Source organism: Lissotriton helveticus, chromosome 2_1 (genome assembly GCF_964261635.1).
Source record: "Lissotriton helveticus chromosome 2_1, aLisHel1.1, whole genome shotgun sequence".
Taxonomy (NCBI): Eukaryota; Metazoa; Chordata; class Amphibia; order Caudata; family Salamandridae; genus Lissotriton; species Lissotriton helveticus.
Window position 1 is genome coordinate 1,518,726,572 of NC_136059.1, and position 13,123 is coordinate 1,518,739,694.

Sequence of the window (13,123 nt, forward strand, 5' to 3'; positions counted from 1 at the left end):
AAACTCACTTACAATCACTTGATGATGTTGTTTATGATATAATCAGTGATGCTACTGACCATGTCATGAGTGATGTAATATTTGAGGTAATACGCTGTGCATTGCAGGGGTAGGCATAAGTTATAGTTAGCTCAGGTAACTATAATTGCTGAGTTTCACTGGTTTGGTAGGCGTGAAATCTGAATCAAACATAATGTCCCTGTAACCTTTTATTTTTTCAGTAAATTTCTGAGGTTTTTCAAATTCTATTTCCTTACTATAACGTCCCTGGAACCTTTGTTTTTTTCAATTGAATTTCTATGTTTTTTTTAACTAGTAGTCACCTTTGCAGTGTGGTGGAGAAAGGGGGTGGGGCTTCCATCCAGCCCTCAGGATTCCTGTTGTAAGGGACTTACCTGAGGTAACAGGAGAGCTTCTTGGCCCCCAAAGTCCCTCAGCATCCAAGAGAATTTCATCCCCCAACCAGTAGTGTACCAGGAAGCACTTTTCCAGAGTGGTGGAGAAAAGGGACGTGGCCTCCAAAAACCGCTCAGCAATCCCGCTGTGTGGGACTTACTGAAGGTAACAGGAGGGGTAGTTGGCGCACAGGAACCTCTAGAGTCAAGGGGACTTCATCCCCCAACCAGTTGTGCACCAGGAGGGGTGTTTTCAGAGTGGTGGAGAACGAGGGAGTGGCCTCTGAAGACTTTTCAGCATTTCCGCTGTGTGGGACCTACTGGAGGTAGCAGGAGGGGTAGTTGACCCCCAAGGACCCTCTGGAATCAAGGGAACTTCATCCCCCAACTAGTAGTGCGCCATGAGGCACGTTTGCAGAGTGGTGGTGAAAGAAGGTGGGGCTTTTTTAAATAAAAATAAAAAACATTTAACAGGGGTCTTGGGACGATTTGCGGAGGGGGGTGGACACCTGGCCCCCTCTTGGGACTATTTCGGCTCTGGGGCCCAGCCTCTATTGTGGGTGCCCTGGTTCCACCCAGGAAACCACTTACCACTGATAGGGACTGTGGGGGGAGCCTCAAGGCCCCTTGGTGCCTGCTGGCTGCCCACCTTATGCGGAAGCCAGCATTGCTTTCACAGAGAGAGAGCTGCTAACATTACGCTCCCACTGTGTGAAAGCAAATTTGATCCGCGTCTAGTAAGCAAAAGCATTTATGGTCTTGCTTGGTAGAAGCGGAGCACAGTTTGCTATGGCTTGGCGGGAGTGGTAAAGCTCCCCCAATCCATTTTACCTCGGAGCGCTCAGGGTGCGCGCACACGTAAACGCACCCGTGCACGTAGCAAGAGCGCTATATCGGCGTGCGAAAAAAAATATAAGTATGTATTTAAAGTAAATAATAAGGCAAGACATTCAGTGGCATACTTATAAAAGTAGTATTTTTTATTTTAAATAACCATATTTTAACTTTAAACGCACTTCCTAAAATCTAACAAAACGTCATTCAGGCGCGCCCCCAGAAGCGCCTACGTACGTGCCGCGTAAGCGCCCCCGGAAGCGCTCCGGTGCGCGTAGCGTAAGCGCGTCAAGTCATGTGACCTTAAAATAACACTTTTCATTGGTTATTAACAGGTTTTTTTAACAACTAATGAAAACCCCTCCCATTTCCTTCACTACCTCTTACACTTTTGAGAGAGCAAGACCTATTCCCTTCTTCTCTTCAGTTCTTGTTTTAAGAATGGCTGCAAGACCACCAAGCAGCAGTGAGGACTCTGATGAGTTTCTCCAGGAGGACCCTCCTCAGTCAAAAGTGAAGGAGCACTTTATTTGGAAATTTTTTACAATTCCAGAAGGGGAGAAAAAGGTAAATGCTCCTAAGGTGGAGTGCAAAATTTGCCACACTGTTCTTTCTCGTGGTGACCGCACCAAAACATATAGTTTTGGGAACTCTACTATGATAAGGCATGCGCAGAGAAGGCACCCCCAGAACTATGCCCGGGAGAGTGTCAGGGACCTGGCACGGAATCCACCTAGAGATGGCGCCTCGACTTCCACCGGAGGAGCAACATCATCGGGGAGAGGAAGAGCAGTGGAGCTGATACCCAACATTCAGCCTGTTTTCACTGACATTACCATTAGGTGTAAGCAGTGTGACGAACTGCTTTGTTATGGGGAGCAGAGTATCCTACTAATAGTTCGCAAGAGAGAAGAACACCGCTGCCCTCCCCAGCCCTAATTTTCCCCCTTTTTTTTTTTTGCTCCTGTTGAGCAGTTTGGCATTCCCTATTTTTGTTTTTGTTCTGAAAAAAAAAAAAAATTAAAAACGTTTGGAAAAAGTAAAAAAAAAAACAACTAAAAAAGAAAAAAAACAGACAGTTCTTTTTAGAACTACCTCCAATTCTCCAAAAAGAGCTATATTCTTTACAAATTCAAAAGGAGTGAGTGAAGTGGAGTGCAGTGAGAGAGGAAAAGAAAATGAGTGAGGGAGCAAAGAAAGGGACGAGAGGGGAAGGGAAGTGAAGTAGGGGGACTGAAAGAAGGTGAGTGTGGGAGGTGAGTGAGGGGAAGGGGAGTGAACATGAGGAATGAGGGTAAGTGAGGAAAGCGGAGTAAGGGAACGGGGGTGAAGAAGGGTAAGAGAAGAGCAGTGAGGTTGAGGAAAGAGTGGTGATAGAGAGTGGATAAAGGCAACTGAGCGTGAGACAAGGGGAGTGAGGGAGTGAGGAGACAGAGGAAGTGAAGGAAAGAGTGAGAGAAGAGGACTGAGTGAGGGAGCAAAGAAAGATAAGTGAGGGAGTGTAGGTGAGTTATAGGGAGTAAGCGTGACGGAAGAGGAGTGAGAGAGTGAGGGGACGGAGGTAGTGAAGCTAAGAGAGAGGGAGTGAGGGAAGGAGAATGAGGATATGACAGGACAGAGGTAGTGAGAGAAAGAGTGAGTGAAGTGGAGTAAGGTGAGTAAGGTAAGGGGAATGAGTGAGTGAGCAAAGGAAGGGAATAGAGGGGAAGAGGAGTGAAGCATAGGTACTGAGAGAAGGTCAGTGGGGGTGAAAGTAAAGGGAAAAGGAGAGAAAGATATGGAATGAGGGGTAGTGAGGGAACCAGACTAAGAAAACAAGAGTGAAAGAACGGCAGAGAGCATGAGTAAAGAGGGATGAAAGAGGGTGGATAAAAGTGAGTGAGGGTAAGACAAAGGGAGTGAGGAAGTGAGGGGATAGAGGTACTGAAGGAAAGAGTGACAGAAAGGGACTGAGTGAGGGAGCAAAGAAAGATAAGTGAGGGATTGTGGCTGAGTTATAGGGAGTGAGCGTAACAGAAGAGGAGTGACAGACTAAGAGGACGGACAGAATGCGGGTAAGAGAGAGAGTGAGGGAAGGGGAGTGAGTAAGAGGACAGAGGGAGTAAGAGAAGGAGTTAGTAAAGTGGAGTAAGGAGAGTAAGGGAAGGAAAAAGAGTGAAGGAGCGAAGGAAGGGAAGAGAGAGGAAGGGAAGTAAAACAGGAGATCTGAAAAAAAGTGAGTGTGGGAGTGTGGCTGAGTTATAGGGAGTGAGCGTGACAGAAGAGGAGTAAAAGTCTAAGAGGACGGAGAGAATAAGGCTAACCGAGTAAGAATGACGGAAGGGGAGTGTAGAAGTAAGAGGACAGAGGGAGTAAGAGAAGGAGTTAGTGAAGTGGAGTAAGTAGAGTAAGGAAAGGGAAAAGAGTGAAGGAGCGAAGGAAGGGAAGAGAGAGGAAGGCAAGTAAAACAGGAGATCTGAAAGAAAGTGAGTGGGAGTGTGGGAGTGTGGCTGAGTTATAGGGAGTGAGCGTGACAGAAGAGGAGTGAGAGACTAAAAGGACGGAGAGAATAAGGCTAACAGAGAGAATGAGGGAAGGGGAGTGTAAAAGTAAGAGGACAGAGGGAGTAAGAGAAGGAGTTAGTGAAGTGAAGTAAGGAGAGTAAGGGAAGGGAAAAGAGTGAAGGAGCGGAGGAAGGGAAGAGAGAGGAAGGGAAGTAAAACAGGAGATCTGAAAGAAAGTGAGTGTGGGAGTGTGGCTGAGTTATAGGGAGTGAGCGTGAGAGAAGAGGAGTGAGAGACTAAGAGGACGGAGAGAATGAGGCTAACAGAGAGAGAATGACGGAAGGGGAGTGTAGAAGTAAGAGGACAGAAGGAGTAAGAGAAGGAGTTAGTGAAGTGGAGTAAGGAGAGTAAGGGAAGGGAAAAGAGTGAAGGAGCGAAAGAAGGGAAGAGAGAGGAAGGGAAGTAAAACAGGAGATCTGAAAGAAAGTGAGTGTGGGAGTGTGGCTGAGTTATAGGGAGTGAGCGTGACAGAAGAGGAGTGAGAGACTAAGAGGACGGAGAGAATGAGGCTAACAGAGAGAGAATGACGGAAGGGGAGTGTAGAAGTAAGAGGACAGAGGGAGTAAGAGAAGGAGTTAGTGAAGTGAAGTAAGGAGAGTAAGGGAAGGGAAAAGAGTGAAGGAGCGAAGGAAGGGAAGAGAGAGGAAGGGAAGTAAAACAGGAGATCTGAAAGAAAGTGAGTGTGGGAGTGAGGCTGAGTTATAGGGAGTGAGAAATGTCCAGCTAACTATAACTCCCCTGAAACCTATGGTTTTTTCATAATTCAAAACCAAACTGCACATTTTAATTGGTTGTACATTTTAACACTTTGAAACTCACATAATATTCACCCATCCCCCCAGTGCTCATTCACCCTGTTACCATGGTAACTCCCACCTAACCCAGCACACAGTTGAAAAGTTCATCATACTATGTTGCAAAATAATCCAGCTAGGGTTTTTGACCTCTCAATGTACTAGCTAATCATGTGCAATGTTTCTTTAAATGACTTTTTCTCAACCATTAAAATGACTTCTTTTTAAAAAAAAGCATGCACCCTAATTTTCAGTGGAGAATGTTAAGAAAGCACCAATCATTTCTTGTTTTTCAAGTGCACTGAATCTCAACCACTTTTTTTCATAACTCCTACTTTCAAACTGCCATTTCATTTCCACAACTCATCTGAATACAAGCACATCTACCTTCAATATGGCAAAAGTCTGGTTTGTGGGTCATAGCTTTGTCTACTGGAGTGAAAAATTTGCAAGTAACAGAGGTATTTACAACCTTGATTTACCAAATGTGGACATTGTGTGGATTGGACAGAGAGGATTGAGAAGTCACCAATTGATACCATTGGTAAAATCCTTTATGCATCTACCACAGCCTGACCTCATAATTGTGCACTGTGGTGGCAATGACCTGGGCACTTTGACTGGGGTAGTTCTGGAAATGCTTTTAAAGGACATCTTTGGGCAATTGATGTCACTTTTTCTCAAAACTGCCTTGGTATTTTCTAATATATGCCAAAGGCAAAAATGGAACTGGTCCAACCAATTTTGTCCACAGATTGAGAAAGCAAGGAAACATGTGAATAAATCTGTTTCTGCTTTCCTCAGAGACTATGGTATGGGTTCCATATACCACAACAACTTGCGTTACAACATGCAAGGCATCTATAGGAGAGATGGTGTACATTTTACAGATGAGGTGAATAGAGTCTTCCTCTTGAATTTGAGACTCTGCATTGGTACCTACTTGTAGGTGCAAAAAACACCCACATAACACAACAGCTCTTTTCAGAGCTACCCTACCTCTAAGCACTCTAAATAATTTTTTTACTCTAATTTTTTACACAGTTTTTCCCCGTGGTGCACTCAGGGTGCGCGTACCGGTGAGCGCACATGGGAACGCACCCAGCGCTTACCCCGCGAAAATTTTAAAAATAAATCAATAGTTTTTTTGCCCTTCAGGGTCCTTCTACGCCCCCTTCAGAAAACCTAGGGGGTCGGGGGTGTCTACCCTGCCCCCTTTTAATCATTTCCCCCTTTTTATTTTCACCTCTTGTGTCTCGATTCTACCGAGACACAAGATGGCGGACTCTCCGGACTGTTTAGAATGTTGACAGACATCCGAGAGCCAATCAGTTTTCCGCTCGCCCACTCCCGTAGCTCGCCGGGTGCGCTCCCCGGTACGCGTACCGGTGAGCGCTCGTAGCGCACCTATAGATATATATGTGTATTTGAAGTTTATTTTTAAAAAAAACACTGGAACAATTTTCACCAAATATAGCAAAGGCACATCTGCGTACCAGTCCCTACAATCTTGCAAAGTTTGTTGTAATTCCGTTCAGCGGTTCGGGCTGTAGCCTTGTCAATTCGTCCTATGGAAATTAACATGGGGAAAACACGTTTTGGGACCCCCCTTTTTCTCGGGCCCCCACTTCACGAATCCCCCCGAAACTTTCAGGGAAGGAGCAGGGCGGAGCTGGCCTAAATTTTGGAACATTACACGCAAATTCCTCAACCGGCGCCAAAGTTATTTCCAATAGAATGTTGCGGATTTCCAATGGTAGCTAGGTCCTAACTATAACTACCTACTGGCGACCGCCAGTACGTAATATATATATATTCACTGAAAGAAACTAAGGCTAGAGCGATGTTATAGTTAGGTGAATGAAAACAAGAATTGCTGGGCTGTTCCTAAATTTTAAGGAAAGAACGTGTCACTGCACTGTGTCGTATGTTGTAAGGTCTCAAAGATTCCTACCGTTGGGCATCCACCCGGATCCGTCGGCGAGGGGTAGGTGCCGTAGGAGGCAGCACAGGAACGTACAACCACTTGTTGGATGACTTTACCTGATGCTTAACCCGCTGGATACTGTTGTTGCCTGTACACTATACTGATTAGGTAGATGCAGCTCAACGCAGGTATAATTACAGGAAATACTTTTTTCTGTTAGCAATTCTACTAGACTGTACACTTGACATTGACACTAGTGAGAACACTTTTACGTAGACAGTCAATACTTTAGATATATTCTTAATATTCTTTGGTTCTGAAGAATCGCTAGTTAATAGACACAAGCGAGAAACATGTCGACCGAGTAAGAGCACCAACTGGAACGGAATTCGCAACTGGAAGCATAACATTCCAGCGAGTACCTTTCAGGCTTATTTTAATTAGAGCAGGGGACCCCCAGAATAAATTGTATCATGGCACCCTTAGCTTTATTTTAACCCACAATTACACGTCTACGCTCTCCTGGCCCCACACCCGCACTTCATCTAAACGGCAGTTGGATAGAAGATCTCCGCTAAAGAGCCCCTCTTTGAGGTGTTGCCCGTTGGGTATTGCACCGACGACCCAACGAGGAGCAGCCAAGATGATGAAGCATGACACCTAAAAGGGTGTGTATGGGCATTACATCCAACAAAATGGATGCCCAACGGTAGGACTCTTTGAGACCTTACAACATCCGACACACTGCAGTGACACGTACTTTCCTTAAAATTTAGGAACAGACCAGCAATTCTTGTTTTCACTCTCCTGTTGAGGGCAACCGCTGTGGCTGGACCTATCACTCATTAGGAGTGGTGATTGCCCTTATCTTAATACCGCTCCCTTTGTTGTAAAATATCCATTGCACGGCTAACCACCGTGGGAGCACCCCGAGGTGGGTAAGACTAGTTCTATCCCCCACTTGGCTCCCTTTATTCTCAAGAGGGTACCTTGACCATCCGTATAGTTAGGTGAATGTCAGTGACAACATTAATGTTTTGAACTCAGAAATTGATAGCTAGTAGTGCTAACTGTAACTTGCACCCCTACCATGCACTGCTTAGGGCCCCACGTATTACATCAATCATGCCATTTTCTATGACATCATTTATGACATCACTGATGACATCTCAAATGGCATCATTGATGACATCAAAATCGGCGAAAAACTGGCTCAGGACCTGATTGTAAGTTGAGCTGTCCATCAGGCGGGAACACAGTTGCATACTACTAACATAGAAGGGGCTGGGCTAACTGGGCCAAAATTATAGATGGTTTGCCACCTTTGCATATTCCGCAGCAATTAAAAGGGAGAACCATGGAATCTGCTGTAAGACCAGGAGACGACAAGAAAAGACCCACTCGTCTTGGACAGTCACTGAAGAATTGATTGCACTCCAATAAATTAATGCGTTCACCTCCATCAAGGATTTCAGATCATTTTTCAGTGTGCGTTTGTAGAGAAACCACATTGTCCATCAGCCTGGAAAATGGCGGGAACACTGCTGTATACTAATATCGTGGAAGAGTTGGGGCTAAATGGGCGCAGCTTAAAGGTGACTTGACGTCTGTGTCAACCCCCTTTCTCGAGCCTATTATTGTCCCGGGGACCCTATCCCATGGGGCCTACGTTTAAAATAGGTGAGTGCATACCAAGGGCAACCACCATGCACAATGTTGGGAACTGAGGGAAGAGTCCAAGGTCCCCACGGCCCTAGTCGGCTCTCCACATGCTGCGGGAGCCGGCATTGTTCCCACCCGCAGGGAGCAGCTATTTCTTCAGAGCATTAACTTAATCTGTTTCCCTGCCCACATCAGTGTGGGTAGGGAAACATCTCAAGTGAGGGCCCAAGGGCCTTTTAAAGGCTGGGGAGGGGGCCATGCGGCCCCATCCCCTTATTAAATGCTTTGGGCACTGAGGAATGGGGTTTCCCTAGCCTAATACGGCTCTGGCAGGGGGCTTTGCACCCCAAATTATTTAAATCAGGCCCTGGGGGATTGGGACCAGGGTATCCCTACTCTGCCCTCTCATATATTTTTTACAAGTTCAGGACAGGGGACTAACAGCCTGATTCATGAAGCAAAATTGCACTCGCAAAGGGCAAGATTCTCAGAATCTTGCCTTTTGCGAGTGCAATTTTGGCATTTGGGATTCACAATCCCAAATGCAAAAATCGCTAATGAGGAATTAGCAAATATGCGAGGATTAGCATTTAAGGAATCTCTATTAGAGATTCCTTAAATGCTATTCATGACACTTGCAAAAATTGCGATTTAGCAAAATTGGGCCGCTATTTACCGAGAGGTCAGACCTCTCGGTAAATAGCAAAAACATAGAAAAATGCTTTTAAAGGCATTTTTCTAAGTTGCATGTTGCACACACACATGTCCTTTGGACATGTGTGTGCGCAACACCTGTTCAAATGTGCATTTTAGGGGTGCTACAGGGTGTCCTTTGGACACCCCTGGCACCCTTAAAATCGCTATCTGATTTGCGAGTAGCAAATTGCTACTCGCAAATAAGGGATACTCCCCATTCATTCCTATGGGCCTTTTGGCCCATAGGAATGAATGGGGAGTTATTCCTTTTTTTGCGAGTAGCAAATTGCTACTCGCAAATAGAGAACATGTAGGAATCGCTATTGATTTAGCAATTCCTACATGAATGCCGTTTTGCGTGTCCTCAATAGCGAGTCGCTATGATTCGCTATTAGGGCCACGCAAAACGGCCCGTACATGAATCAGGCTGTAAGTCCTCGAGTCCTGTAATGGCTGTCAATAACATTTTTCCCATGTTGCTGCCATCCAGTCAGAGTGCTCGCTCCCGCAGGCGCGACATGGCCCAGGGGGAAAACCTTTCCTTGGGCCAATCAGAACACTCTATTTTTTAAAATTGGGTTCATGGGACTCTCGCCCGGGTCCCTCAAGCCAAACCGTCCAGATATATAAATACGTTTTAACCATCATTTCTTAAAAACTACTGTACAGGTTTACACCAAATCACAACAAGCATTTGCAATGCAATCGGTCTTGCATTTATAAAAGTTAGAGCTATTGGTGTTGTAAATGACAATGTTCTTTAATTAGGTGTTTTGTGTTTGCAGTGGAGCGATCATTTGACCTACCTAAAGAGATAGGAAGGAAAGAGGATGGAGAGGAAACAGTGAAAAGCAGGGGTGAAAAAGAACTCACAAAAATGAGACCAAGAAGCAGGAAGTGCAGGATGGTCGAAGAAAGCGGGATAAGGTGGAATCTGGACTAGGTATCTTTGCATTTCATTCACATGTTTCAAGGGTACTGTATCAGCTACAGGAGGTCACAGGTCGCTAATACCAAAACAAAGCTCCAATACCTTCGGGTCGAGTTTGCGCTATATAAAGTCTGCACAAAAAAAAAGTAGGCACAACTAGAACAGGCCCTCCTTGTTTACCAGCACATCTCTGTTACTGGTCGAACTTAGACAGAAAAATGGTTTGAAAGGAGTGCCATAATACAGCTGGCTGGCATCAGATTTTTACGGGGATAAGAAGTGGGCGGGTTAATAGAAACGGGCAAGTACTGGTAGGAAGAAGCAGGGCAACATGTGCTGGGAGATTGAGAGAAGGAACAGAAGGAGAGCAAAGGAAAGAGCAGAGGCGCTCGGAAATGGAAGAGAGAGCAGAGCAGAGATGAGAAAGCAGGGGCAGGGGAGAGCAAGAAATAGGAATTAGAAAGGTATGGAGGCATCTGGGGACAGAGACGGCAAGTAAGGACAAGAAAGTGCAAGCAAAGACGGCAATGGTTGCTTGTTGATGTTGGGAGAGTAAGTTGAGGCTTGAGAGAACAGAGTAGGGAATTGTAAGGGTGGCATTCAAATGAAGAATGGAGAAAAAAAAGGACAGGAGCGGGAGATGGGGAGCAGAGATATACATGCAATCACACTGGAATCAAGCAGGGCAGAGGGGGCAGACGAAGCAAGAAGGGACAGAGGAGTGTTAGTGTTATAGCTGCCGCCTAGGCGAAAATGAACTAGGACAGTACAATGATGATAACTACAACCTTTCCCAGTCCTAAAGATGTAGGATAGAAATACAATCAACAGCACATACTACTGCTCAATTTGTCATCCACTTGTAAGCACAGTGCTCTGAAGCCACAACCTTGTGAAACCGCATTTCACACTACCTGAGCCATTATAAAAGGCAGGTAAAAATAATTCTGGGATTAAGACAATCTGAATTAATACACTCTGCCACAATAAATCTCCTGTAAAGATGCTCCTCTACATAAAATTGCGATAAGGTCTATTGACAGCCTGGGCCCTGCTAGTTATGCAAACAGGCCATGGAGCTTCTTGCCTGTCTGCGGCTCTACGGACTATGCGGTATCCCCTGCGAAAGTAGCTATACTTTCACCGACTAAACGGTGCATTCTGGAAATTATTGAGGATTAATATACCCCTTGACTCCCTTTTTAAACCAGTACTGATAATGATCTCGAATTATTGAGATCGAAACGTCGTCGACCCCAGTACAACTAAACTCCTTGTTCATTATATAAAAATTGTTTAGAAGGAGTTTTTCTTATGTTGTCAATGCAATTAATGTTTTTAAAGTTTTTCTTACTCACCACAGCACCCCCTCTCTTTTCACTTATTTGTGAGCACTGCATCTATCTTTTTGAACAGCCTGATATGAATATTGTGGAATACATTTATTACTGAACAATGTCCTTATGTGTCCAGCCCTATACCTACATAAAATAATTGTGTGACACTGTGGGGTATAGAAATGTCTGCCCTCTGTGCTTTGTTGGATAACACACTGTTATCAGGACTTATTGCCCTTATAAGAACCACTCTTTTCTTCTAAACTGTATAATACCCCTGGTTCAAAAATGTGGGGTTCCCTTCTGATAAAATATACAGTTATGCAAACTCTGCACCAATTACAGCCTAAAGTGACAAAGTAGATCCTCTACCTCAAATAATCTCGCCGAAGGCCTTTACTAAAGCATTAGAGGATAACTGCACTAATTAAAGTGAGAAGCATTGAACCCTAGATGTGGCAACATCCTACTTCAAGCATAGGAGCAGAATGCCAACTTTAACATGAGGAGAGTTGACTGAACATGAGAACCAGATACTCTATTGTATTTCACTACCCAAATACCAGTCATGTTGTCCATTTGTCTTGCTTTTCCTGGGACCTGTGGAACCTATGCTATGACACTGAAAGAAAGAGTGTGCTTGTGCTCTGACCCTCAATCGGTTCACATTCTACCACGCTGGTGTCATTTAATGTAGACACACAGCCAGTGCTGTAAAGGTGGCATGGTGTGTATGGGTGAAATGACATGTAGCTTGTGTTTCTATCACTCTTCCTGGCAGGTATTCCCCAGCCTTGTAAACCTGCTGTTTGCCTCTGAAAACATACCGTACCGGTGCCCTCTGGAACAAGTAAACTACAGTGGCGAAGAGAGCTGAATATAGACCCGGATGTGGTATATTCAGCTGACCTCTTTTTGACTAAGGTAAATCCACAGACACGGGTCGGGTCTAGTGCACTTCCCAGGCCAGCAGAGCATATTAATCGATCAAAGATAAAATGGAGGGAGGCTGGTCTGGGTGAGGGGATTAGGTGTGCCAATTCTGGTGCGAATGCAGCAGTAGTAGTGCAGTATGATTCAGTACTCAAGGTATCTCAGACACAAGCACTGCAGGCAGCGGCACGACCAAGCAGGAGAGTAGACTGAGAGCCGCTTGCTGCTGCCTGGCCCTGGAGGTTGCCATGGCATTTAGTAAGGGACAATGAAGTATACCTCCGGGTTAGGAGGAGGGGACGGTCAACCGCTTTATTCTGCCTAAACCCACTAGGGAGGGAAGTGGTGGGAAGTGTCGGGCCCTCCTCCACTTGGCTCAAAGTTGGTGATGAAAACGAAACAACTGCTTCTGTATTGAAACAAGGTAATACAATAAAAGAAGCATTCATTGTGTGTTTCAAGCTTATGTGCTACTTCAAGGTCTTGGCATAAAATAAATTACTCCACTGAGAACATAGCAAACAAGTATAGCTGGGAGGGAGGAGGTGGGGGAAACGTTTTCAAATGAGCACACATGCTTCCTTGCCCTTTTCCGACCGACAAATAAATGCACAGCTTCAACATGGCCACTGTCATGTCTTCACTGCAATAACGACAGACAAATATCTATTCTTAACAGGAGCTTTATTGACTGCTTCCTATCACGTCCCTGTCCCTACACTAACTGCCCCTTTCCTGTCACTGCTCCTCCTCTTCCTCCAACCCCTGGACTCCTCCTATCCCAACTACTAGAACGTGTACATCATCACATCTCCCCCTTTGTTAACAAAAGAACTTTAACCATTCTCAATCCATCTCTTCAATTAGTCTCTTTGGCTTAAGTATGTCTCTTCGTGGCCTGAGATGCGTTTCAACGTCTGTAGGCGCATCTTCCTGTGGCCTGTCAAGTCTCAGGGTTGGACTCGGTTGACTCAGTCCTTCAACATCTCGTTGGGCTGTATCCCTATCAAGTGTCTCTCTCATGCCTGGGGTACATTTCTGAAAATGAGACACGTTTCTGGTAATTCTTCT

At 45.2% G+C, this 13,123-nt stretch overlaps 1 protein-coding gene across 1 annotated transcript in view; it reads left to right on the forward strand.

Moving 5' to 3' along the window:
• LOC144818744 (uncharacterized) overlaps nucleotides 1-13,123 on the forward strand; it is a 397,421-nt gene that overhangs the window by 171,766 nt on the left and 212,532 nt on the right. Inside the window, exon 7 of the mRNA XM_078676448.1 lies at nucleotides 9,637-9,794. Within this exon, the coding sequence (XP_078532574.1) occupies nucleotides 9,637-9,794 (158 nt within the window). The remainder of the gene's footprint in view (nucleotides 1-9,636; nucleotides 9,795-13,123) is intronic.